Source organism: Misgurnus anguillicaudatus, chromosome 1 (assembly GCF_027580225.2).
Source record: "Misgurnus anguillicaudatus chromosome 1, ASM2758022v2, whole genome shotgun sequence".
NCBI classification, from domain to species: Eukaryota; Metazoa; Chordata; class Actinopteri; order Cypriniformes; family Cobitidae; genus Misgurnus; species Misgurnus anguillicaudatus.
In genome coordinates, this window is record NC_073337.2 from 18822406 (window position 1) to 18849947 (window position 27542).

At 35.6% G+C, this 27542-nt stretch overlaps 2 protein-coding genes across 2 annotated transcripts in view; both read right to left on the minus strand.

Annotated features, from left to right (window-relative positions):
* Positions 1 to 899: 899 nt before the first annotated feature.
* Positions 900 to 27542, minus strand: part of LOC129432103 (sialic acid-binding Ig-like lectin 5) — a 62928-nt gene continuing 36285 nt past the window's right edge. Inside the window, exons 5-7 of the mRNA XM_073874982.1 lie at positions 6182 to 6272; positions 1837 to 1903; positions 900 to 1706 (exon numbers count right to left, since the gene is read on the minus strand). Coding sequence (XP_073731083.1) covers positions 1386 to 1706; positions 1837 to 1903; positions 6182 to 6272 — 479 coding nt within the window. The 3' untranslated portion in view covers positions 900 to 1385. The remainder of the gene's footprint in view (positions 1707 to 1836; positions 1904 to 6181; positions 6273 to 27542) is intronic.
* LOC129432816 (sialic acid-binding Ig-like lectin 12) lies at positions 17183 to 21839 on the minus strand. Its single transcript, XM_073870072.1, has 6 exons — positions 21579 to 21839; positions 21339 to 21417; positions 20539 to 20901; positions 20013 to 20351; positions 17585 to 17851; positions 17183 to 17490 (listed from the first exon to the last, which is right to left on the minus strand). Exons 2-6 carry the CDS (start codon positions 21373 to 21375, stop codon positions 17183 to 17185), a joined length of 1314 nt encoding a protein of 437 aa, XP_073726173.1. The 5' UTR covers positions 21376 to 21417; positions 21579 to 21839.

Here is a 27542-nt window from a genome sequence, read left to right on the forward strand (position 1 = left end):
ATTTGTTGTTGTGTTTTATAATTTGTTGTAGTGTTTTTTATTTTGTAGTTGTTTTTTATTTTGTTGTAGTGTTTTTTTAACTCGCTGTTGTGTTTTTTATTTTGTTGTGGTGTTTTTTAATTTGTAGATGTGTTTTTTAATTTGCTGTAATGTTTTTTTTTAACTTGCTGTTGTGTTTTTTATTTTGTTGTAGTGTTTTTTAATTTGCTGTTGTGGTTTTTAATTTGCTGTAGTGTTTTTAATTTGCTGTAGTGTTTTTTAATTTGCTGTAGTGGTTTTTAATTTGCAGTAGTGTTTTTTTAATTTGCAGTAGTATTTTTTTAATTTGTTGTTGTTTTTAATTTGTTGCTGTGTTTTTTAATTTGTTGTGGTGTTTTTTAATTTGTTGTTGTTGTTTAGTAATTTGTTGTTGTGGTTTGCACTTCAGGAGCAGAGGCTTGTGGTAAAATAAAGACTTTTAAAAATAAAAAAATGCACTAAATGCTGCACAAAACGCTTACACTACACTTGCCTAATTTAATGATAATTTAAGTTGCATGCTGGAGGGTGGTGGATCTATATTTTTTCAGTGGGCCCAAAATTTTCTAGCTATGGCCCTGTTTATTATACATTATCCATTTGACTTGTGTGACTGTTTAGTGCATTAAGCAAGCAACCGACTCGTAACTAAATGCATAAAGCTGCCCTCTACTGGTCAAAAGATAAAGTCACAGTAAAGGTATTAAAGTTAAAATAATTTTGAACACACACAATCATAGAGCACACAAAATAACATATAAAAAATAATAAAATAACTCAAAACAAGCAATGTATTAAAGAATATGGTAAAAAATGAATAAACATTGCAGCTTCTGCTGCTTGCTATTTTTGTTTTCCCTTGGTTTGTTTTATATCTATTAATGTTCACATCTGCATATTCCTGTGGTGATATAGGCTACTTTTAAACCTAACAAATGTTTATGATTACATTATTTTAACATGCCTGAGGAACTCTACAATTATATTAAAGAATAAAATTCAACTAAGATAAATACAGAAAAATAATATAAACACACACACAAATACATTTAAAGCAAAAACATAAAATCATTCTACATTGATTTTCATCTATGATTAATAGTGTACTTTATAAGTTAATTGCACAACAATTACATTTAGTTGATATTTGTTTTGTTTAACATTGTTCAAAATTGCTGTACTCAAGAGGCAAACATACTGTAATAAAACATTTAAAGGTCTTTGTAGGAATATCTTTAAAATATTTTGAATGACTGTTTAAAAGTTGTAATGGCATAAAATGTGAAATTTTAGAAAGTGACCTATTTTTTTATTCTTTGGGTGGCAGTGTTTAAAGCCTCACATGACTTCAAATCTGGGTAAGTTTTCTATGACTGAGTTTGCTCAGTGTTTGTACTGATGGCAAATTGTGGATCACTTGCTTTACTGTCTGCTATCTTAACTCTTGAGATTTTGCTGTTGGTCAGAGGTTCAACGCTTCCAGAGCTCTTTTCTTCCACTTGTCCTGAATAATGTCGGACATCAGCATAGACAGTAGAAAGTGAAGAGATGCCTCTGACCTCTTTTGACTCTATTTGGGTTTTTGTGAAGTCAATGGAGGAATAATGAAGGGATTGTGGGTAATTCAGTGAAGCATCTTCATCAGGTGACAACACAGTTTTATTGACATAAACAGGTGCTTCATTTTCCTGTGAAATAACATAATGGATGACCAACAATGCAGAATCAATGATTTATAGCAGAGACAGAAACTATTCTGCCATTAATGTTCAGAAAAAGTGTGTTTAAAAAGTTGTAAGTGTTTTTGTTGAAACTCACCCTGTCAGTCAGATTAAGTCCATTGATGTCTTCTTGTCTTGTCTTTGAGGATCTGCTGTTTTCTCTTCTAAAAAAAAGTTTTTATGTCCCCATTATTAAAATAATATTATCTATCCTAAACAAAATGTACAAAAGCTTTATTAGGATGGTACCTTTTAAAATGTCCTAATATGTACCATTTACACTAAGGTGCTAATGTGTACCTTTATGGTAACAATATGCACCTTTTAGTGACAAGAAAATGTTTGTAAACCTTTCGGAATTTCTTGGTTTCTGAATACATTTGGCATAAAATGTGATCTTAACTTCATCTAAGTCAAGAGTAGGCTATTGACAAACATAATGTGTCTAAAAATAATAACAAAACATTCTGAATCTTTCATGTCTTTATTGAGAACAACCAAAAAACAGTGTTTGTGGAAAAAGTATGTGAACCCTTGAGTTAATGAACTCAAAAAAGCTAATTGAAGTCAGGTCACCTGGTGTCTCGTTAAAATAATTTCCACTTTTTTGAGATTGTACTTTTTCATTATTACATATGGGCGGATGAGATAAGAAAATGATAAGACCTCTTAAAGGAATAGGTTACTAGTATAAATTTCTCTTATAATTTACTCATTAACCCTCGTCCTATCCAAGTGTATTGTATTTGACTTTCTTTCTTCAGCTGAGAACAATTGGAGTTATACTAAATAATATCCTGTCTCTTAGCGTAATAATGGTATTTAATAGTATTGAACTATTCCTTCAAAGTTAAGAATCAAATGTAAAGCAGGCCTTTCATCTTATCAGTTGGAGTGAAGTGTCTGTATCCCCAGTTTTAAATGAACACTGCTTAGTGTCTAAATGGGTCCACACTAAAATTAACACTGAAGTAGTGATGAAAGCTGCAATCTGTAATTTTTGCCTCTGTTTCACCATCTCTGTTTGAAACATACAATTGCAACTTAAAGAGATATTTTCTTAACATTGAAGACAAGTTTAAAGTCTTAACACTGGTAAAGAAGTCACCATTGTAACGATTGGTGTTTCCTTTATTTGGGCACTTGGTTATTCAAGTTTATTGTTAATTTTCTACCGTTCATTGTAAAACACTCTAAAATATAATGTGTTCATATATGTATTTCTAAATAGTGTGCATTGGTGTTTCTTAAACAATGGCATGTTTTCAGTTGTATTTCTGACTTTATTTAAGACAGCTTACTTATTTACCTAAAGAAATGTTCATGACATTAAGAGAAGTACATAATAATAAACAAGACTACACTTTAAAAATGTAAAATGAATACCATTTTTGCAATCATTTAATCATTATGCAATACTTAGTTAGTTTCCCATGACACACAAAAGGCATTTTCTTCTATGCAACAATAATTAAACCAAAACACAACATACAGTAAAATTCACATCGATGTTCATTTTATTCATTTACTGTTATCCACATCTTAAAAATTCATACTATTGCGAGGAACAAATCCAAATCCAGCAATCTTGATTTCAGTTCTCAGCAGCGGCTGTTTATGTCAAATCTTGCATTCGTTATGAATTCAAATTCAAATATTGCACCTCAAGAAGCTTTACAAAACATTTTACAGCACTGATAACAAAAGCACATTAGCTCTTGCATGCTACTTCATGGATTTGCAACATTTCCATCTTTCATTCAATGTACATTTTAAAAATTGGATTAACGTTATTGTGGATTAATAACTTTAATACTTCTCTGTACTTCATAGGGGTGGTTTCCCAGACAGGGATTAGATTAGTCCTAGACTAAAATAAATGTAAGAGTTGTCCAAACAGAAAACATTTTGCCCTGACTAACACAGTCTCACCCCATGTCGTCAATATTTGACGACACTTGACCATTCGTCAATATGTGACGCGGAGGGTATACCTTTCGCGTCATTTTTTGACGAACTGGGGACTTCAATACTATTACGTCCGTTGCATTCTCTTACCATTTTCGCGTCGGTCCCGGGTCAGATTACGCAAAATTAAACAGTGTCCGCGAAATTAAACAGTGTACGCGAAATTAAACAGTTGTCACCTGGCGTTGGGGTTAGAAACAGTTGTCACCTGGCGTTGGGGTTAGAGTTAGGTTTGGGTAGGGATGTCATTATGTAAATCTAACCCTAAACCGACGCGAAAATGGCAAGAAAACAGGAGAAGAGAATGCAACGGACGCAACAGTACCGAAGTCCCCAGCCCTGACATATCTTAAAATACATCAGTGCCCTTTGTTTTGACTCAAAATGCACACAAGTAATGTTTTTTTGTGAGGCATGTTTGTTAACTAGTTATATTTCTTAATTAAACTAAGGTCAAGTACTGGTTTAAGATAATCCCTGCCCGGGAAACCACCCCTTATACTCCAGAGAGGACCACAGCTGCAGCACATCCTCATTTGAACTTTTTTACTTTTGGTACTGCTTTTGAGATTTGGCAATAAATAAATTATTGGGTTTACATTTGTCTGTTATGCTTATTTCTAACAGTATGATTCTAATAAACTGTTTTGGGTATGACTGTATTAGGCCTTATATCTTTTAAATGTTATATTGTTACTATTGTTACATCAATGTTATACACATTTCTGTCCATTGCACTGCATAATATAAAAACAATACATTGTATTTTTAATTTTTTGGTATATAAAGGGTTTGGTTTTAGGGTGAGGATTGGGGTAGACGTCTTTGTGGTGTGAAAGATTTGTAAATGTTTTACGTTTTGTAGCTGTAAAAACGTAATTATGCTACATTGTACGTTTCAGCGTTTAAACATCGCTTTTAAAAATTATTTATGAATTGTATGTATTAACAATGACATCAACCAATGGCACTGGCATATTTTAAGATCTGTCAGTTATTTTCTGTTAAGACAGCTCCAACGTATGTCTTAGGACTAGCATTACCCTATTGTGTGCAAAATAAAAAAATCAAACAAAAAAACGCATCATTCATGATAAGAAAATAACTGCAAGCAGGTTGCAATTGACCTTTCGCTGGCCCCTCCCCCAAAACGGCCATTGTCCAATCACACATCACAGCAACCGTTACTATGCGAGCACCTCCGACAAACATTCACGCCCGCAGCGTTTGTGAGCGGTGCATACAATGGATTAAACAGTGTGGACTGCCCCATTCAATGGATAAAACATTGTGGACTGCCCCATAAATGTGTCGAACATTTACGAAGCATAAATACGTCTGCACAAAGGTAAGGCTTACAGCTAACTAGTTACAGTGTGGTCTAGATCTACTAACTGGAGGCAAGAACACAAATTGGACCAAAGTTATGATTACCATGAATATAATTGCCAGAATGTTAACTCTCTATGCTAAATTTAATGAGTTATTTTGCCAACATTAGTTAACATGTTAGCTAACGCTAGCTACATTAGCTGCTGTTGTGTTGGGACTTTCAGCTCCCCAACTTTATTTTTCGTCAGTTTACGACAAAGTCGAACATAGCGCCCTTAACAATAAACTTTAAATAATTTGTTTTTATCTTTCATGTAGCATTTTATGAACGGAAAACCTACCCCTGAGTTTCCCAATCCCGTAAATGCTGTGCAATTTTATTATATTATAAGTTTTATTTATTATATTATCTGTCCTGCAACTTTTAAGACAAAACTATTTCCTGTTTGTGAAATCTATCACCATAAAAAAAACATTATGATTCTCAAAACGGCTATCCTCAAAACAACAGACTGAGAAATGTTAGTTAGCTTTGAATGGCTTTGAAACACACGTAGGTTTAGCTAGCCAACATAAGTTACCCTTGTATTTTAACAAAATAGCTACTCGCAATAGACATTAATAGATACCATATGAAAGATAACTTACTCGGCAGTGCAAGAGCATGACTGGTCCACAAGGCTGTGCTGGTTGCATTTGAGTTACAGGTCATGTGTTTTCTCATTTCTTGCGTGGGACCGGTAAGCATTAGCCTCGATAGTAGTCGTATCTCCTTCATTGCATATTTTAATATTTTGAATATATCCCTCCACTGCATACTGTAACCCCTTTTGCCTCGATCTGGAGGAAATCGCGGCGGTATTGCTCCAAAAAATGTCACTGACACGCAGGGGTATATCGCTTTCCGTCATGGCAATCTGTCACGCTGGTCATTTGTTTGTCGGAAGTAGCAACAGTAACTAAGGGGGGCGGGGCTCGGCGAAAGGCTAATTGTATGTTTCAAACAGAGATGGTGAGGCAAAAGTTACTTCAGTGTTACATTTTAACACTCTGTAGTGTGAACCTATAGATGCTGATCAGTGCTCATTTAACACTAGGGATTTTGCTGTGATATTGTTAAGTCACATATGTCATGTACTCACCGTTTACAGAGATGGATGATGACAAACAAGATTATCATTATTGAAACTCCAATAGCAGCTCCGATCAGCACAGAGAAAACACTGATACCTGCTGAGAAATATGGTAACAATTATTTCCTTAATGCTTTTACCACACAATACAAATATTAAAACAAATAAATATCCATCAGCACAATATTTATAAAGGGAAAATCACTAAAAGACATTCTTCCACTGAACTAAAATATTCCCTGACTAACTGTGAACAGCAACACAATGTGTCACATATGTTTACGTTGCTAAGGGTGCTGCCAAAAAGGTTGAAATAACAAGTATGAGCACTTCTATAAATTAATGGGGGAAATGCAATGATAAATACGGCCGCTCTGGCGTCTTGGATGTTTAATATTTCTAGATGTTTACAGAAGACTTACTTGTCTCGTGAGAACAGTTAAACAGTTGAATCTGTTGACTGGCAGTGCCATGAGTGTTGATGGTGACACACTGCAGAGTGTCTGTGTGTGTAAGTGACTGATGGAGAGAAATGAAGCTCCTCAAGTCTGTGCTGTTCAATCGCTCCTCACTGATGAATGTGTTTGTAGAGTTACTGACAGGACGTCCAGATAGATGCCACTCCACTTTAGGAGAGGGATTCCCATGAGCCTCACACAAACACACAGTTACATCAGTTCTGTTACAGCTGAAGAGAGAGATTTTGGGTGCGTCTGAGAGAAAGTGAAGAAGAAAGATTAATAATAAGCAGATGTATGTGATGTTGCTTTTGTCTTTGTGTTCTATATAGGAAGGAAAAACAAATTCAGGGCATCACTATATGTTATCTACAATGATATAATCAACAAGTTCAAAGTGTTTTACTCTTACACTGAACACGTAATGTAATGTTGCTCTGTGCTGTTGTGTTTCTCTGCTGTAGCTGGTAGGTTATAGTGCAGATGAAAGTGACTCCATGTTGAAGGTGAGTAGCAGTGAAGTTCAGATCAGAGATGATCTCAGTTTGATTCTGTTGATCCAGCTGTAGTCTGCTGTTCTCATTGAGGTGGAGTCTGTCAGTGGAGCTCCATGTGAGAGTTGGTGGAGAAGAGGAGCAGAGAGTCTTAGCAGAGCAGCGCAGACACATAGAGCTCCTCTCTAACACCTTCTCATGAACCTTAACCTCCATCTGATCCTTAAACATCTGCACTGTGGGTTTGGAGGGAGAGTCTGAAATGCACACAAATACATTTTATTAGACGTAAGAAAATGTCATAAAGAATTACAGATTTTAATGTTTATAGATTAGATAGATTTTGTTTGTTGTTATTCCAGCATTCTGCATTCTTTTTCATAAATAGGCAAAACAGATTTTAACTGATTTGTAAACTGTAAAAAAAATATTTTGTTTGTAAAAATAATTTTCAGTCATGTCACTTACCAATCACATCTATTGAAACAGATTTTTGTGAATAGGTGTATTTCAGTGGATCATTACCCTCAATTCTGAAGAAAAATTTACCACTGTGATTTGAAGTAGCATTATAAAAGATGGTAGTACAGTCCTTGTCTTTTAATTTTCCAGTTATTTCCCCTTTAAAAGAGAGTTTGGAGTTGCTGGAGTTAAACACAATATTGTTGTTTTGATGTCCATTTTTACTCCACATTCCTGCAGCACTGTCAGTGAGATCTTTGTCATATGTGTTATTAATATCAAATCTGCAGTTTATGGTCACACAGGATCCATTCAGAGCTTCAATCTTCTCTGGCAGACTGATGTTCCAATCTCCACACCAAACACCTACAATACAAACATGATAAGAAGTACAAACTAACATATTATATAGTTTAATACACAGCATACACACCAATATAAATTGCATGCATGTTTAATATTTAAGCATTTCTTTATAAATGTTATAAACAATCCAATTTATATTTACTGACTGTAATAAAATGTACTGAACATTAATTTGCAGTTCAGGGTAATGACAGTGAAATACATCACATAAAATAAAGTGCATTTATATTTAAGCTGTTGTAATAGTGTTTATTCTTAATCAGTTTTATAGTTACACTTTTATGTAAACATAACAAACATATATTTAGCACTTGATTCTATACTCTCAGTCATCTCACAACACTAATAACAAACCTTGTAAGAAAATAATACTAATAAAAAAATGTAAAATAATAAGTTTATCCATCCTTTAGATTCTGTACTGAAGCAACTGCTGATGATTTGAAACCAAGTGAAACTCTGCTGTGTCATGTGAACCGAAGCATGAACACACTATACTGAGCCTGTGTGGCTGCTATCAGCTGAACAAATTCAGTACTTCCTGTATCATCATGAATACACATTCTGTTCAAAAGCAAATGTTAAGGTAAAACATTAACTATCTACACTGTAAAAAACACATAAAAAAAAGAGAAAAAATGCATAGCAGCACAGGGTGCCAAATGTTTTCCATTAATGGAGATAACAGTAAAACACTATAAACTAACATAACATGTTTACACAGCAACAGGGCCAGAGAGAGACTCATTGACATTTTTAGCCCTGGAGTGTCATGCCTTAGACCGGCCCACTTTAGTTCATGACTGACTATATTAAAATAATATCATTAAATCCCTACATAAGTCTGCAGTAGTGAACCGCAGCCTTACAATTCATTTTTCTAGCAACTTGTCAACCCATGTGGTCTCTGGACGTTGCATGGATGATCCATTTACTTCTCATTTCAATGTTTTTTGGCAATCTGTAAAATGAAAGCTCCAAATTCTTGTTAAATCTGTAAGTACTGTCTATCGGACAACAGCTTTTTCCCATTTAGACGCGTTTTCCCAGTGTTTTCGCTGATTTTACACTGTACACAAATGCGGCCACTCTGTCTTTTGCCACTCAGTGAACGTAACGGCAGACACTTTCGCCGAAGGTGACATCACATGAATACCCTCTATACAGTGGAGTCGCACAGTTTTCTTTACCTCATCCGTGATATTTAAGATTTAAGATCATATATTGTTTGTATATTTTTAATGTTTGATAAAGAAGATTAAAGGTCCTGTTTTTTCTGTGTTTTTGAAGCTTTGATTGTGTTTATAGTGGGCAATATAACATGTGTTCATATTTCATGTGTAAAAAAACTCAGTATTTTTCACACAATTTACTTATCTGTATAGCGCTGTTATCACTGTCCTCAAAACAGGCTGATGTCTTCCGTGTTCTATGAAGTCCCTCCTTCTGAAATACGTAATGAGTTCTGATTGTGTAGTTTGTTTAGTGTGTTGTGATTCGATAGCAGATTCGATAGCAGCTTAGCAGAGCCGTTTGAGCCAAAGCTGGTGACTGACGCATTCATGTGGGCGGAGTTTAGTCAAAAAACTGTTCTAGTGACATCATAAAAGCAGGAAGTAGAGGGCTGTAGTCCAAACCGGCCATTCGCTGTAGGCTTTGAAAGGCAAATTCTGTTAAAGAAAATATATTGCCTGGCAGTGAACTTAGTTCTTTTTTTTTACAGGTATCATTTATGCTATTATAGCAACATTACACACTAGAGTTAAAAAAAATGGGATCAGGAAGAACATGACCTTTAAAGGAAGATATTTAATCAGAAAACGGAGTACATGGATTGTTTTATCGGACACATGTCGAGTGAATTGTTTGTCGGACACGGGGCGAGTGAAACCAAAACTGAAACTAAATGAGCACTCACATATACTATGGAGTTGTAAAACGATTGTACAGCGCAGGGTGCATAGTTTACTGGAAAGCAACATTCGGATCATTCTCTTCCATGAAGGCCGATTAAAACATCTGAGAATATATTAACATTTCTCAGATTTATTACTTTTGTGGACTACAAATGCAAGTTGGTGTCATACTGGGAATGCTTGGCAAAGATAATACTTCGTTACATGCTCATTACCACTAAAAGTAGTGGAATTACTTTATAACGTGTTACCCCCATGGGTATTGTTACTCAATAATGAGTTGAAACAACCAGCACTTTTAGAGTGTATACCAACATATTGAACTATTTGTTTGTATTATTATTAAGGTATCACTTTACAATAAGGGTGCACTAATACTAACTAATGCACGGATATGATTATCTAAGCTATTAATTAGCTATTCATTAATGATTGCCTCATTAGTAACTAAGGAAGAGTCTGCCTGGTTAATATATTAGTTCATGTATGAATTGTTATTAATTAAATATGTAATTGTGGATTAATTCCATAATCAGTTATTTTATGAACTAATAGTGTTAATTAATTTGTTAATTACCACAATGAGCCAAAGCCTTTTAACTTCCAGATAATGCAGGTAAACTAATACGCATTAATACATTATTAATTACAGCATTAGTAGTGTGTTAATTACTACAATTACTAAATGATAAGTTAATAATGATGTGCCTCAGCAAGTAAAGTCACAACATAATGATATATTTGCAAACCATTAGCTAATGATTAATTAATAATTAATGATCATCACTAGAGATTATAAAAAGCTATTCAGACATTACAAAAAATCAACTTTTTAATAAATGATCTGCAAAATAATTGATTTATAGTTTATTTTGCCTATACTAAAAAATAAGTCTTCAGACTCATCTGGCCTATGCACATAAATGAAAATAATACAAATCCAAAACTAATAATTTTACATTACATACATGTAAGTTATCTGCATTCTTAAATATAAAAAATAACATGACACAAAAATTAATTTGATCAGTTTAGTTATAATGGTCCTTTTGAAAACATTTATGATACATTTTTACTATGATGGGGTGACTCCTCAATAAATGCATAAAGCTGCCCTCTACTGGACAAATGTTGGTTAAAGGTACAGTATGAGGAAATAAACATCTTAACTTTAATTTTATATGCATATATAAATACACACAATCATAGAGCATACAAAACAACAATAAAAAATATAAAATAACTCAAAACGAGCAAGGTAATAGAGGTTATGGTTAACAATAAATAAACATTGCAAAGTTTTCTCTGAATCTTGATGTTGCTTTATCTAAGGGTGTACACTTTAAAATAGGCACATCAGCATATTTCTGTGGTGATATATTTTTAAACCTAACACATGTTTATGATTAAATTATTTTATTTTTATCATGCTTGAGGATCCAGTCATAGATTAAGAAAAATAATTAAATTCAACGAAAAATACAAAAAAATAGTATACACACACACACACAAAAATAAATGTAAATGTAAAGCAAAAACATAAAATCATTTTACATTCATTTTAATCTGTGAATGGCACAACAATCCACACAGTTGATGTTTGCTTTGTTTAACATTGTTCCCAATAACTGCACTCAAGGATCAAACAATATTGGCTCTGATGCCTTATTTTATATTGAAAAGTCTCTGTAGGAATATTTAAAAAATCTTGACTGTAAAAAGAGAGTTTTTTAATTTTTTGTGTGGCAGTGTTGAACTTGAGCATAAAGATCAGAAACTTCACCTGACTTCAAAGCTGGATAAGCTTCCTTTGACTGATCTTGTTCAGTGTCTGTACTATTGTGGTTCTCTTGCTTAACAACTGTTGCGATGTTGCTGTTGGTCAGAGGTTCAACGCTTCCCACAGAGCTTTTTTCTTCCTCTTGTCCTGAACAATGTTGGACATCAGCATAGACAGTAGTAAGTGAGGAGACGCCTTTGACCTCATCTGACTCTGTTTGGGTCTTTATAAAGTCAATGGAGGAATAATGAAGGGATTCTGGGTAATTCAGCGAAGCATCTTCAGCAGGTGACAACACAGCTTTATTGGCATAAACATGTTCTTCAATCTCCTGGGAAACAACATAATGGATGCACAACAATGCAGAACCCACCAGAGACAGAAAAGGTGTGCTTCAATAAGGTGTTTGATGAAAAGAGTTTTTGTTGAAACTCACCTTGTCCGTCAGATTAAGTCCATTGATGTCTTCTTGTCTTGTCTTTGAGGATCTGCTGTTTTCTCTTCTAAAAAAAGGTTTATGTCCCATTATTAAAATAATATTTTATCCTACACAAAAGGTACAAAAGTTGGATTGTACCTTTTTAAAAAGTCCCAACGTTTGTTGTTGTGAGTGTACTATCTCATTATTAAATTACTATGAGTGGACACGCACAGATTCTGAACATCAAACATCTCTTTTGTGGAAGTTGTGCCACTAAGCGGCTATGTTTGCAATGCTTTTTGGCAGTTATTTCAGTCATGCAAGACTATAAAGTTCTACCTACTTGAATGGGAAAAGAAAGATATCTAAAACAACTTGCTAAACTTAAAATTACATAACATATTTCTATTAAAAAATGTAACCTGACATCAACTTTAAGCTCAAATTATACCTTTGTTTCAGCTTCTACATAATTTGCACAGGATGTCAAGTGACATCAGACCAGTGGCTGCCGGTGACTTCTCTTCCGAGGGGCGCAAATTCAAAATATGTTTTCAGAGTATCATGTATGTTGCTCTTCATGTCAAAATATATGTTCGTTGCATCATGTGAACCATGTGCATCATGCGTTTTGTCAAAATACATGTCTGCTGCAAACGCATCGAAAGGGTTTATGATAACAAGTAACGTGCATTACGTATTACCTTTCTAAAGTAACAAAGTAACGCATTAATTTTTAAATATACACATTAATATTTGAGTTACTTTTTTAAAAAAAAGTAATGCAAGTTACTTTTTTAGTTTAATTAATTTGATTAAAATTATGTACTGAATTAAACTAAACGTAGTCACATTATGCACTTATGCGTACATGGATGTGTGGGAACAGTTTATGTCAGAAACAGAGATGGTAGGCCAAAGCTCAACATTTTTGTGATGAAATAAGCAATTTCTAAATGCGGAACTCTTGAGTCATAAAAAACACATGCAAGGCCTGAAACAGATCAAGCCTCAGCCAAGAAAAAGTAACACAGAACGTAAGCATTACTTTCCATGAAAAGTAACTAAGTAACTCAATTAGTTACTTTTTTGGGAGTAACTTAATATTGTAATATTAAGATTGAAAAGACGGTGAAATGCTGGACTGAAAATAGCATAGCTAGTTTACAAGCATGCTTTGAATGCACAGACTGGGATGTGTTTTACAATTCTTGCACTGATTTAAATGATCTAACACAAACGGTGTCATCTTATATATCTTTCTGTGTGGACAGTAATATTCCATGTAAAAATATCACAATATTTCCGAATAATAAGCCATGGGTTACAAAAGAGCTAAAAAGTGTTTTAAATAAAAAGAAACGCATTTTTTATACAGGGAGTAGTCAAGAGAAGAAAGAAATCAATAGAGAAGTAAGAAATGGGATAAAGAAAGCTAAAATTAGGTATAAGGACAATATAGAGCATAAGTATAGTAGTGGTGATCTTCGAACAGCCTGGAGGGGAATAAAAACAATGTCTTCATTTATTCAGGGAAATGAAAATAGTAGGAAACCCATAACAATTACGGGAATAAATGATGCTGATCTCCCCAATGCTTTTAATAATTTCTATTCACGTTTTGAAAAATTCAACCCTACTAAAACTAATGTTAGTTTTGAAGAAGCTCAAGTGCTTCATAATGACATCACCATCAGTCAAGAGTGTGTTAGGGATCATTTGAGCAAAGTTAACATAAGGAAAGCTCCAGGCCCTGATTCTATTTGTGGGCGGACACTGCGCTATTGTGCCGACCAGTTGGGCGGCGTCCTCCAGCACATTTTTCAGAGGTCACTTGAGAGCAGTGTGGTCCCCACTCCTTGGAAATCTTCCAAAGTGATTCCAGTTCCTAAAAGGATTAGTAAACCAGGGCACTTAAATGATTTCAGGCCTGTCGCTCTAACGTCACTAATCATGAAGGTTTTTGAAAAAATAATAAAAAATTTGATACTATCATCTGTAGAGAGCAGACTGGATCCCCTACAATTTGCTTATCGGGCAGGGAGGGGAGTAGAGGATGCAAAGCTTTTCATATTGAATAGTGTATATAAACATTTGGACAAACCAAAATCCCATGCAAGGCTTTTGTTCGCTGACTTTTCCTCAGCATTTAATACAGTGCAACCACACATTTTAATAGATAAGCTGCTGGATGATTTTAATTTGCCTCTCCAACTGGTACTATGGAGTTTAGATTTTCTAACTGTTAGAGAACAGAGGGTATTTGTAAATGGCCATTTGTCAGACCCATTAGTGCTCTCTACAGGATTACCCCAAGGGTGTGTCCTTTCGCCCCTTTTTTTTATCACGTACACAAATGGCTGTAGAAGTACACAAGAGAACAGTTATTTGGTGAAATTTTCAGATGATACAGCATTGTTATCACTTTTGCAAGGGCCAGTATCTGATCATGGAAATGCTCTGACTGAATTTATCTCATGGTGTGATAACCATTGCCTTGATTTGAATGTATCTAAAACCAAAGAATTAATTATTGATTTTGGCCGGAACAGAGAGACTGCTTCTGAGAGTATTATACATAATGTAAAGGTGGAAATTGTCTCATCGTATAAATACTTGGGCACATTTTTCGATGACCACCTCAAGTTTGACATAAATACTGCTGCCATCATGAAACAGGGACAACAGAGAATTTACCTTTTACGTAAATTAAATTCTTTTTCTGTCTCATCGGTCATCTTAGGCAGATTCTACCAATCTTTTATTGAGAGCATATTAAGCTTTTCTTTTATATGCTGGTTTCAAAATTTGTCAGTTAAAGACAGAAATAGCCTGAACAATATTGTAAAAATCTGTTCGAAAATTATTGGTATCACACAAAGAGATCTTAACGCCCTTTGCAATCAACAAATGGGTCGGAAAGCGGCAAGTATTCTCGCTTCTCCGGGACACATTTTAGCAGGGGAATTCTCTCTGTTGCCTTCTGGGCGTCGTTATGCGCTTCCGGTATGTAAAACAAATCGCTATCATAAATCTTTTATTCCTTATGCTATCAAAATCTTAAATTCTATGTAGGGCTTCTTGGTGGTTTTATTTATTATTTAAACAAGTGCTTGTGTAGATTAAAATTGTATGTTGTGAATGTGTATGTTGTATATTATGTGCACGTGTATGATGTATGCTATGAATGTATACAGAATTTGCTGCTCTTAACTAATTGCCCCATGTGGGATTAATAAAGTTGATAACTAACTAACTAACTAACTAACTAATGCATTGCTTTTAAAAGTAACTTTCCCCAACACTTCACTCACTTACAAGGAAGCTGGCAAACGTGAGCGTCTCTTTTATCATAAACCCATTTGTAGCGTCTGCAGCAGGCTCGTATTTTGACATCACGCGTGTTTACATGACATGGCATATTAATCACATATTTTGAAATGACAAGCCACACACGAGGGCTACATACATGTTGTGACGAGCTTCACATTGTGCACTCTCGACCGCCACTGCAAATGACATCAGCAGAAATCCAGCAATTTAAGAAGTTGCTAATTTAGCTTCAATAAAATGTCTGTTTGGATGAGGAAGAAAACTTTAAATTATCTTTTTATAGCAAATTAGTTTTAATGATAAGACCTCTAAAAGGAATAGTTCACCAGAATATGAAATTTCTCTTATAATTTATTCATAAACCTTAGTGCCATCAAATGTGTTTTTTATTTCACTTTCTTTCTTTAGCTGAACACAACTGAGTTTTACTATAATATCCTGGCTCTTAGCTTAATAATGGCATTTAATAGTATTAACCTATTCCTTCAAAGTTAAGAATCAAATGTAAAGCAGGCATGTTGTCACGATATCATCGCTTGAGTGATGTTTCTCAATAAAGTGTTTGTATACCCAGTGTTAAATGAACACCTCATAAATTCTAAACAACTGATGTAAACAAATTGCTGTTCATTTACCCACCCTCAGGCCATGCGATATGTTGGTGACATTTTTCTTCAGTAGAACAATAAAGAAGATATTTTGCAAAAAGATTATTCATGTAATGCAAGTCAATGGTTTCCACCAATTTTGAAGTTTAAAAAGCAGATTTATCCAATACAGAAGTAATACCTGAATCTTATAAACAGGCAACCTCAACTAATCTGCTTGTCCATTTCTCTACTACAAGCAATGAACAAACTTAAAGAAATGAAAAAGGAAAGAAACTAAAGGAAACCTTTTTTTATAAAACAAACACAAACTGTACCAAAACCTGTACAAAATAAAGTCTGGTTTGGAATAAGTAAAGTTGGTTATGCTGGAATGAGTGTATAAGTGTATCTTGTTCCACTTACTCACCGTTTACAGAGATGTTTAATGACACACAATATTATCATTATTGAAACTCCAATAGCAGCTCCGATCAGCACATAGAAAAGACTGAAACCTGCTGAGTAATATGAAAACAATTATTACCTTCATGCTTTTAAAATATTAAAGCAAATAAATATGCATCAGCGCAACTTTTATGAAAGAAAATCACTAAAAAGCCTTTTTTTCACTGAAATAAAATAGTATCTGACTGACTGTGCACACCAACAGAATGTTTGACGTATGTATATATTGCTAAGGGTGCTGTCAAAAATTTTGACATAAGACTGAGCACTTCTACTACTATTAATGAAGGAAATGCAAAGCTGTGGTTGCTTTGGCGACATAAATCCCACATACCAGTTAACAAAAACAATCATCAATCGATAAAGACGATCAATTTTTAGCATTTTTTAGCTTAAGAAAATGGTACAGTTAATGTCAGGTGTAATTGTTGTAGCAATATGTTGTTTAATTTTAGAATGTGATTTTATCTGTATTTCTTCATTCAAGTATTGGACTTAGATAAAGGCCCAGAGGGGTTGCAAACATGGTCGCAAACATTCTTAGCATTTCTGTGGTTATAAGCACATAGTTTTGTGCTTTCAACAGAAATAGGTCTGTCCTCACACTTTAAAGAGAAAAGTTTTTGGTAGAGTTTATGTTTTTCATTTTCCATTCAAATTAAGATGGACTAGATTGCGAAAGATTTTAAAATAAATCATTAGAGAAGTTAAATATTTCTACATGTTTACACAGAGAACGTACTTGTCTCCTGAGGACTGCAAAACAGTTGAATCTTTTCACTGTCATTGCTGTGAGTGTTGATGGTGACACACTGCAGAGTGTCTGTGTTTGTAAGTGACTGATGGAGAGAAATGAAGCTCCTCAAGTCTGTGCTGTTCAATCGCTCCTCACTGATGAATGTGTTTGTAGAGTTACTGACAGGACGTCCAGATAGAAACCACTTCACTTTAGGAGAGGGATTTCCATGAGCCTCACACAAACACACAGTTACATTAGTTCTGTTACAGCTGAAGAGAGAGATTTTCGGTGCATCTGAGAGAAAGTGAAAAAGAAAGATCAATAATAAAATTATTTACTTGTTTACATGTTTTTGTGCTCTTGCTGGTAATATACAGTTAATACTCACACTGAATGTCCAGCAACACTGATGTGTTTTGGTTACCATGTTTGTTTTTGGCTTGACAGTAGTAGCGTCCTGTGTGCATACGATCAGTTACATTGAAGGTGAGATTAGATCCAGTCTGCAGCTCCTCCAGCTGTCCTTCATTCTCTCTGTACCAGGTGTAGTTGAACACTGCTGGATTTCCATCACTGCTGCAGATCAAAGTCACTGAATTGCCCTCCAATACAGAGTTAGATGGAAACACAGATACTGATGTGTTTTTAGGAGCATCTGAAGGGAAAATAAATGCGGAGCATCACTTTGTCATTAACAATCATATGCTCAACATGTTTAAATGTTGGCCGTTTAAAATCTGTTCACTAATATTTTGTCTGTGGACGACAAACACGAATTTAAATTTTTTTTTCCTCATATAGAGTCAAAAGAGTCGATAGAAGCTTATTGTCCTTTCAATCATTATAGCAGTGCAGTATATAGTGAACGTTTTTCTAGGACAATGGTGCTGCATAAAGATACTGAACTACATAAAACAACACAGAGCTAAGGACTAAAACACTTTTAGCAGACACATAACGTGCATGAATGCAACCTAGTGCAAAAAGGCATAAGACATTATACAATACAATACATTACAACATACAAATAGAAATAAATAAAGTAACGCCGTCCAATAAAATATGGCTCTGAATACAGGAAATAATGCTTGTAAACATCCCTACACATATTTCATATATTCATAGTACTGTACACCAGTGGCGAGGCTACATAAGGGACAGGGTGGCACTGGCCCACTCAGATTGACGGCTGGCCTACCCAGTTGGAAGAGACACAAAGTTAAAGCAAAATAAATCATGCATAAATTATAATAATCTCTTTAATGATTATTGCTTAAATACGCATCACTCAGAAATAAATAACTATTTATATAGAAAGTTTATCATTTGTATAACATGTGTTTCTAAACCTTACAAATGTTAAAGGAAAAGTCTACCCTTTTGCCATATTAAACTATGTTATTACCTCAACTTAGACAAATTAATACATATTTTTTCAATGCGTGCACTGTACAGCGTGTCGTGAATGTGTTAGCATTTAGCCTAGACCGGGTGTGGGCAGGTTCGGTCCTACAGAGCCGCAGTCCTGCAGAGTTTAGTTCCAACCCTAATCAAACACACCTGAACAAGCTAATCAATGTCTTTAGGATTTAGACATCAGGTTAGATTATCAGTGCTTAGGCTAGAATATGCAGGACTGCGGCTCTCTAGGACCGAACTTGCCTACCCCTGGCCTAGACCCATTCATTCCTATGGTACCAAATAGGGAAGCCACCAAACACTTCCGTGTTTTCCCTATTTAAAGACTGTTACATGAGGAGTTATACCAGTAAGTATGGTGCCACAAAATAAAACTTTTTTTGTACCATAGGAATGAATGGGGCTAGGCTAAATGCTAACACATTCACAACGACCTGTACAGTGCACGCATTGAAAAAATATAAGTATGTATTAATTCGTCTAAGTTGAGGTAATAACATAGTTTAATATGGCAAAAGGGTAGACTATTCCTTTAACTATTTTGAACAATTTTATCCCAAGAAGATGTTAAAGTGAGCTGTTATCTGTGCGCACACACACAAATGCACACAGAATGCATGCATAGAGATGCATGTTTCAAAAAGCATGGCATCACAGAATCTCTCTAAGCTTAACAGGACACAAACACCCAAAATTATCTCGACATACTATAGTTTGGCAATATTTCTCATTTCCATTTTTTGCTGATCTGGAAATTATTTGATCCATTACTCAAAAATCCATCTAACCGCTATATTGTAAAATTATGTCATTTAAGAGTAGGCATTGAGGTCCACCCTACAGTATGTCACCTCCACTCAGTCTAAAATTTCTGGCCTCACCCCTGCACACGCTGTTGCTAATTGCAGCTGAGTTATCCTGTGTATAGTTTATGTAATATTAGCAACACAAAGTGGGAACCACTTAATTAAACTTTAAGAAATGCAGCTGCTTAATTCCTTCATGTCACAGTGCATGCTGGGAAACACAAGTAAAAATAGACAGTTAATACTCACACTGAATGTCCAGCAACACTGATGTGTTTTGGTTACCATGTTTGTTTTTGGCTTGACAGTAGTAGCGTCCTGTGTGTGTACGATCAGTCAGATTGAAGGTGAGATTATATCCAGTCTGCAACTCCTTCAGCTGTCCTTCATTCTCTCTGTACCAGGTGTAGTTTAACACTGCTGGATTTCCATCACTGCTGCAGATCAAAGACACTGAACTGCCCTCCAGTACAGAGTTAGATGGAAACACAGACACTAATGTGTTTCTAGGAGCATCTGAGGAGAAAACAAATTCAGGGCATCACTATGAAATCTACAATGATCAACAAGTTCAAAGTGATTTATTCTTACACAGAACACGTAATGTGATGTTGTTCTGTGCTGTTGTGTTTCTCTGCTGTATCTGGTAGGTTATAGTGCAGATGAAAGTGACTCCATGTTGAAGGTGAGTAGCCGTGAAGTTCAGATCAGAGATGATCTCAGTTTGATTCTGTTGATCCAGCTGTAGTGTGCTGTTCTCATTGAGGTGGAGTGTGTTAGTGGAGCTCCATGTGAGAGTTGGTGGAGAAGAGGAGCAGAGAGTCTTAGCAGAGCAGCGCAGACACATAGAGCTCCACTCTAACACCTCCTCATGAACCTCAAACTCCATCTGATCCTTAAACATCTGCACTGTGGGATTGGAGGGAGAGGCTGAAAAGTACAGAGATGTGTTTTATATATAAATTAGGAAAGGTCAAATAAAAACATAAGCTAACAACAGGTTTGTATTTCCCCATGTAAGCATTCTGCATTGTTTGCATACATATGCAAAAACAAATTTTGTTCTGTACTGGTTTACAGTTTTATATAAACAATAATTTTCAGTCATGTCACTCACCAATCACATCTATTAAAGCAGATTTTTGTGGATAGGTATATTTCAGTTCACCATTACCCTCAATCCTGAAGAAAAATTGACCACTGTAATTTGAGGTAACATTATAAAAGATGGTGGTACAGTCCTTTCTTTTTAATTTTCCAATTATTTCCCCTTTAAAATAGAGATTGGTCCTGCTGGAGTTAAACACTACATTTTTTGACAAGTCAGTCCCATCTTTATACCACACTCCTGCAGCACTGTCAGTGAGATCTTTGTCATTCGTGTTATTAATAGTAAATGTGCAGTTTATGGTCACACAGGATCCACTCAGAGCTTCAATCTTCTCTGGCAAACTGATGGGCCAATATTCACACCAAACACCTACAATACAAACATGATGAGAAGTACAAATTAACATATTGTATAGTGTAAAACATTCAAACACCAACATAACCTGCATGTATTTTTTATTAAGCATTTCTTAAATATTACAACTTCAGTATATATTTTGCAAAATATACTGAACATTTAATTGAAGTGAAATCTACCTCACATAAAATAAAAAAGTGCATTTTAATTTAAACCGTATTACATATTGTTGTAATATTGTTTTTTTTTCTCTAAATTATATCCAAGATATATAGTTACAATATATGTTTTATGTAAGCACAACAAACATAGGCTACATTTAGCACTTGAATTTATATCTACTCTCAGTCGTCTCACTGATGTTTTCACGATTGCCACAGCACAATAAACATGTCACACTTTTGTTAGTGAAAAACATTTATGCTAAAGAAAAAATAAGAACAACAAACCGTGTAACAGAAAAATGAAAAGAATGAGTTTATCCATCTCTTCATTAAAATAAGATCAGTCCTTTGAAGAAACACACACCTGTAAATGTGCAATATAATACATAATGAAAATCATATATTAAACCTCACAATGTAACTCACCAATTTGAATTTCTAATAAACAAATTTAATACAAATGTCATAAAAACATTGCAAGCATGCAGCAGGTTAAAGTGCAACATCAGTTTTTGATAATCTTACCAGAAATGACAAAATTAGTTTAACCAGTGTAATATTTAAGCTGAAAGCAGATTTGTTAAAATGTCTCATTCATGGATCCTGGAGATTCTGTACTGAAGCAACTGCTGATGATTTGAGAGTTAAGTGAAACTGTGTAGTGTGATGTCACTGTTACTGATATCCAATGTACTAATCCTGTACTTCCTATATCATCTTGAACACACATTCTGTTCAAAAGTAAATGTTAAGTTATGACATTAACTATCTACAATAATAAGAACACTCCAATGGCCCATGAAAATGCATATGAAGCAATTCAAAGTTTTGTTAATGATTTAATTTATGATTGCAATTATTCAATAATAGGGTTCACCAATTATGTATGGTCAGTCTTACCCAAAGACTCCACAAAAAGATATCATGGTGTAACTGGAAAAAAAAAAAAAAATATATATATATATATATATAAATATATATTTAAATACTATGAGAGATAATGATTCAATAAAATGGTCAATGGTAGTTAAGGTGTTTGAGAGTGGTTTTATGTGGTTCACTTACATATATAGTGCATAAAGTGAATGTGTGTCATCATGTACAGGTATCTAAGACAATCTTTTCTATTGTTTATATATAGATGACAGAATGTAAAGAATATATGAAAGATAAAACATATACTTCAGTCCCTTATTAAAAAATAATATACACAATTGTGATTTTTTCCCCACTTTAAATATTTGCTTTAAATCAAAGTTAATGTTGTGGTTCTGTGTAACTGCATTACTTTTTGTAAACATAATATAAAACAGCAAAGACTGGACACAGGATCTGTTTTATGTATTTTCCCATAATTGTACATTTCCTCTTTTCTCTTTACAAATTTTCATCAACATTTCACTATCAAAACATTGTATTCAACTTCTCTTCCCCTTCAGTGGTCTTCCTTTTACTGACACTCCTCTAGCAACATATAATAACATACTGTAGACAAAAATCAACACCTATCACACCACAGGCCAGTTGCTTTTCCTCTGGGGCCCTACTCTTCCTCATACTCTTCCTCCTAATCCACCACCTCTTCATCATACTGCTCCTCATCCAACATATACTCCTAATCCTTATAAACAAAACACACAGGTACACTTTCAGCTGGTTTATATTGTGTACAACTGGTAAAAAAATATTATTATTATTATTTAGTTGTTGTCTTTACTCTGTGAAACTGTGTTGTAGTTGTATTCAGCTTTGTGGTCTGTAGCATTTTTAAACACCAGTGTAAACCTGCAGCAACGCCATTATGTGCAGGGTTGAAGCTGCCTCCCCACAAGGAAAGGACACAGGGGGTGAGGACTGATGCCCAAGCACCCCCAAAGTACCAATCATCGAGGCTGGACAGTTCGGGTGGGAAGGTTGAGTCCATTCCAAGCCGACAGCCGCTGCCCGAGAGAGCATCTTAGGGTCAAAAATGGGCCCCGCAACCCTAGCCAAAGGAGGGAGCGGATCCGAATCAGCGTCTGAGGTTGACAACCCCCCCTCCAATGCTGCAGCAGACATGGACAGATAGAGAGCGAGGGCAATGTAAAACACGCGACACTTGTATCCATCTGCACCTCCGCTGGCGGTGGATTAGGGTGCTGAGAGCCACTGTACGAACCAGCGGACTGGTTCAGCACCGTTATACAGAGATCATCCTTGTCACCGCACCCTTTGCAACGAAGGAGGGCGCCGTTCCCGGAGAAACGACACCTGTTTCCGCAAATCCACAACGCACACAGAGCGCGAACCCTCTACGAACGCTGCCTCAGCATGCTGGAGACCCAGACACGAGACACAATGATCGTGGCCATCCAAGGGAGCCATTTTAAACTTGTGTGACAGCTGTCCAGCTGTTATATTAGAAGCACTAGTGCAGTGTCCAGGAATAATCTGTTTTTGTGTGTGTTTTAGTAATTGTTTAGTAATTGGTTTGGTGTGTTTGAGTGCTCATTGTTACAAGTACACCACAAAAGTTCAGTGACGCTTTTATTTGTGCATGGTAGAAAAAAATACTGATACTGACATAATCGCATACATTAAAAATGGATAATTGAACTATATGTTTACTTGTCTAGAAGAAAACAATACAGTTACTGGCTGAACACAGCTGTGGTGTGTCATGATCATGCTGCATGGCAATCATAAGCTCCTGGAATAATGTAATACATTATTTACATTATTGTGTGTATGTGTGTGTGGGGGGGGTTAGTAATTATCACTTTGGGGGACCAATTGCCCCCACAAAGATATGAATACCAGTAAATTTTTACCCTGTGTGGACATTTGTGAGGTCCCCATGAGAAAACAAGCTTATAAATCAAACAGAATGATGTTTCTTGAAAATCTAAGGTAGCAGAAAGTTTTCTGTGATGGTTAACATCGGTAACTTTACTGCTTTACCACGAGATGCAAACAGCTGCAGGAAGCAAAGGGTTGTTGCACTGTTTATTTTGGTAATATAGGCATGCGATATGTTTGTATTGAGATGGATTCAGATATTCTACTTTGATGAAACATTGTGTTGCTTATGGTTTTTTGGGGAAGACGCTTTGGGGAAGAATGCCACAGCATTCACACATCTGAATAATCTGTAAAACTAGTCTTGTCTAGACTCAGGGTCTCGTTCCCTATCTTAGGGAACTGAGGTTACAGTCGTAACTGAGACGTTCCCTCTCAAGGTAACTAAATGCTGCATCATAAAATGACACTTTGGGGAACAAATGCTCTCTTTGCCATAAAAATTTGTGTCTGTCTCGTTGTGAAGATGTCTTAGCACAGATCAGGACATAAGAACCTGGTTAAGAAGAGAGGTCTAAGCTGTAGAACCTCATAAAAGTATGCGGGGTGGACCACCCTGCAGCATCACATACATCTTGCATAGAGACACCAGATAAAAGGGCTTGAGAGGATGCCATACTCTGCATAGAGTGTGCCTTAATTAGTAAGACAATCCGCGCACCTCATATGCTAAAGAGATAGCTTCTATGATCCACTTGTTTATAAATGCGTGAACACTGTGGCGTTCTTCCCCAAAGTGTCATTTCATGGCGCAGCGTCAAGTTACCTCGAAAGGGAACCACTGATGCTATTTCCTCTTGCTGTGTTTTGCAGAAACATCTTTTCCCAGGGTATACCACAATGGTTTGTGCTAAAAGCAAAAATACCACGTCTGCCAGCTTTACTCTTTAAAGAGAAAAGATAATACAAAAAAGTGTAGCTGTTTATATTCAAAGTTCATTCATATGCCCTGAGCATTTTTTTCTATAAACTAAGTAGGCCTAATCCAGATAGACTAGATTACTAAAGATATTAAAATGAATAATTAGAGAAGTTTTATGGATCTTAACCCAATAGTATATGTGCAATTAAGCAGCTTGTTATGACCTAGAGTTAGGTTTTAAGAAAAAGTGCCATCTATAGCTGCCAGCAGCTTATTACGACCTTTCAAAGTTGTGTGACTTATGCATCAGATATAGCTATAGCAGCACCTGTATAGAATTGTCAAACCATGGTGTTATAGTCAACACTTAAAGGAATATTCCATTTTCTTAAAAGAAAAATCCAGATAATTTACTCACCACCATGTCATCCAAAGTGTTGATGTCTTTCTTTGTTCAGTCGAGGAGAAATTATGTTTTTTGAGGAAGGCATTGCAGGATTTTTCTCATTTTGATGGACTTTAATAGACACCAAGAGGTCATCACGTCAAGAGGTCACAGAAGACGAACGCGAAACTCCGCCCCAGTGTTTACAAGTCTTGAGAAAGAGGACTGTTCCTACGTTGTTGTATGTCAACTGATACTAATTAATGTCTTTGTGTCAGTTTATTGTTTACAATGGTCCGCAAATGTGCGTTTTATATATGTAACACGTGACCTCCCTACGTCACTACGCATTTACGTTAGGTCGCGCTGGACCGGACCCAGACGAAACATTGTGGTCTAAAAGAGCATATTTTTATTTTTCTTGTCAAAAATGACAATCGTTCTGCTAGACAAGACCCTTATGCCTCGTTTGGGATTGTTAATAGTACTTTGAAACTCTGTTGAAAAAAACTGTTAAGTGTTGAGTTAAGTATTAATTGTTGGTGTCTATTAAAGTCCATTAAAATGAGAAAAATCCTGCAATGTTTTCTTCAAAAAACATAATTTCTTCTCGACTGAACAAAGAAAGACATCAACATTTTGGATGACATGGTGGTGAGTAAATTATCTGGATTTTTCTTTTAAGAAAATGGAATATTCCTTTAAGGTTCTACATAGCACCAGACAAGGCTGATATACTGTATATTGTATAGTGTAGGTCTATAGCATTCAGACACACTAACATAACTTGCATTTGTTCAGGGTAATTTAACTTTCCACATCATTTTGTACTGTTAAAGTCACAACAGCTACACAAAGCTGAATAAACATCTTAAACATGAGTGTTACAACCATATGGTAACATGATTGGTAAAATCCTGTCATTTAAAGAAAGTCTCATCATGCCACTTCATCAACACTTTCATTCAAAAAATAATTGTAAAAACTCCTTTGTCAGACCCTCTCTCTAGTAAATAGTTTTGTTGACTTTACTTTATTCAAAATAATGGAAAAATTTAGAAAACTTCTATTGCTCGCAAGAACCAGCCCTGGAGTAGCCTGACTACGTCAGACTTCGTACTTCCGCTAAATTTCATTACGCTTCTGTACTCAGTCTGAGATACCTCCCATTCAAACCGTTTTCCACCGGTCTCAAAACGACCGTCCAATCAACGAACAGAGGGCGGTCTGAGAGCCGTGACGTAGACGCTAAACGCCGAATCACGGTTGTAGTCTGTTGTGGACATGGAGACACACCGTGTGTCTCAATTCGTTCCCTAGCTCCCGAGGTCGTAAATCAGTATATCGTGTACACAGGTTCGGGCACTGGTAAGGACCCTAGCTCACTTCACATTGGGACGATGTTCACTTATTTTTCTGTCACAGCTGCTTAAGCACGTTGTAATCACTCACAGCTGTTACTTATCAACAACCGGCAAAACCAACATCTTTCTGACTTAATTTTAAAAACAGTACATTGTGAAAAATGCTGTCATTATTCTCTTACATATCTGTGCATAAAATTGGAGGCATATAATTACATTTTAAATGTAATAAATATATTTACAATTTTAAATAAATATTATTCTTTTAAATATTGAGTAGATTGTGGTCCCTTACTGTGGAGCAATGTGTGTTTATATTTACAACTAAAACAAACGTTTGTCTTTATAAAAGTTCTGTAACATTTCATAAAGTTTATTGAGTTGGATCAAGTGATGTTCGTTCGGTTGGCGAGCTTCACAAAAGGTCACGTGATTTCCGGTTAGGGAACATAGGGATCATCGATGCTCACTGGTTTTTGCGTTGCATTGTGGGAATTTTTGAACGGATTTTGCGATTGAGACAGCCCTTAAAATGGCCGACTCCCTGATCAGTGCCCTGACTACTGAACAAGGGAGCTGATTGAGACACACGGACAGAAAGCTCTGTTGTGGAGAACCGGCACTTGCCAACTTAAACCCGAACAAGAAAAGTGTTTGTTAAACATTTGAATGGAGATTATGTTGTTGCCCTGCTCCCGACAAGTTTTTGGAAAAGTTTAATTTATCAACTTTACCGATCGTCAGCGAGAAACTGTGTGCAGCACAGCTTGACGTGCACAACGATCGAGAAATCATGGAAGGGAATTATATTGTTCACAGTTAATGGTGGAGGACGCGTGGGCAAGCATTCTTTGGTGACATTCCTGATTAACCAGAAAATAAGGTAGGGAGATTTAATTTACATATGGTTATGGTTGTCTGGTGGAAGAGTTTGAGAGGAGAGAGGGGCTTTCCTCCCGTTAGACGTGAGTGGAAAGCCACCGTAAGGATAGTGTTCAACTAGCTCTGGCCCGATTTACTTTACATAATCTGCAAAAGTC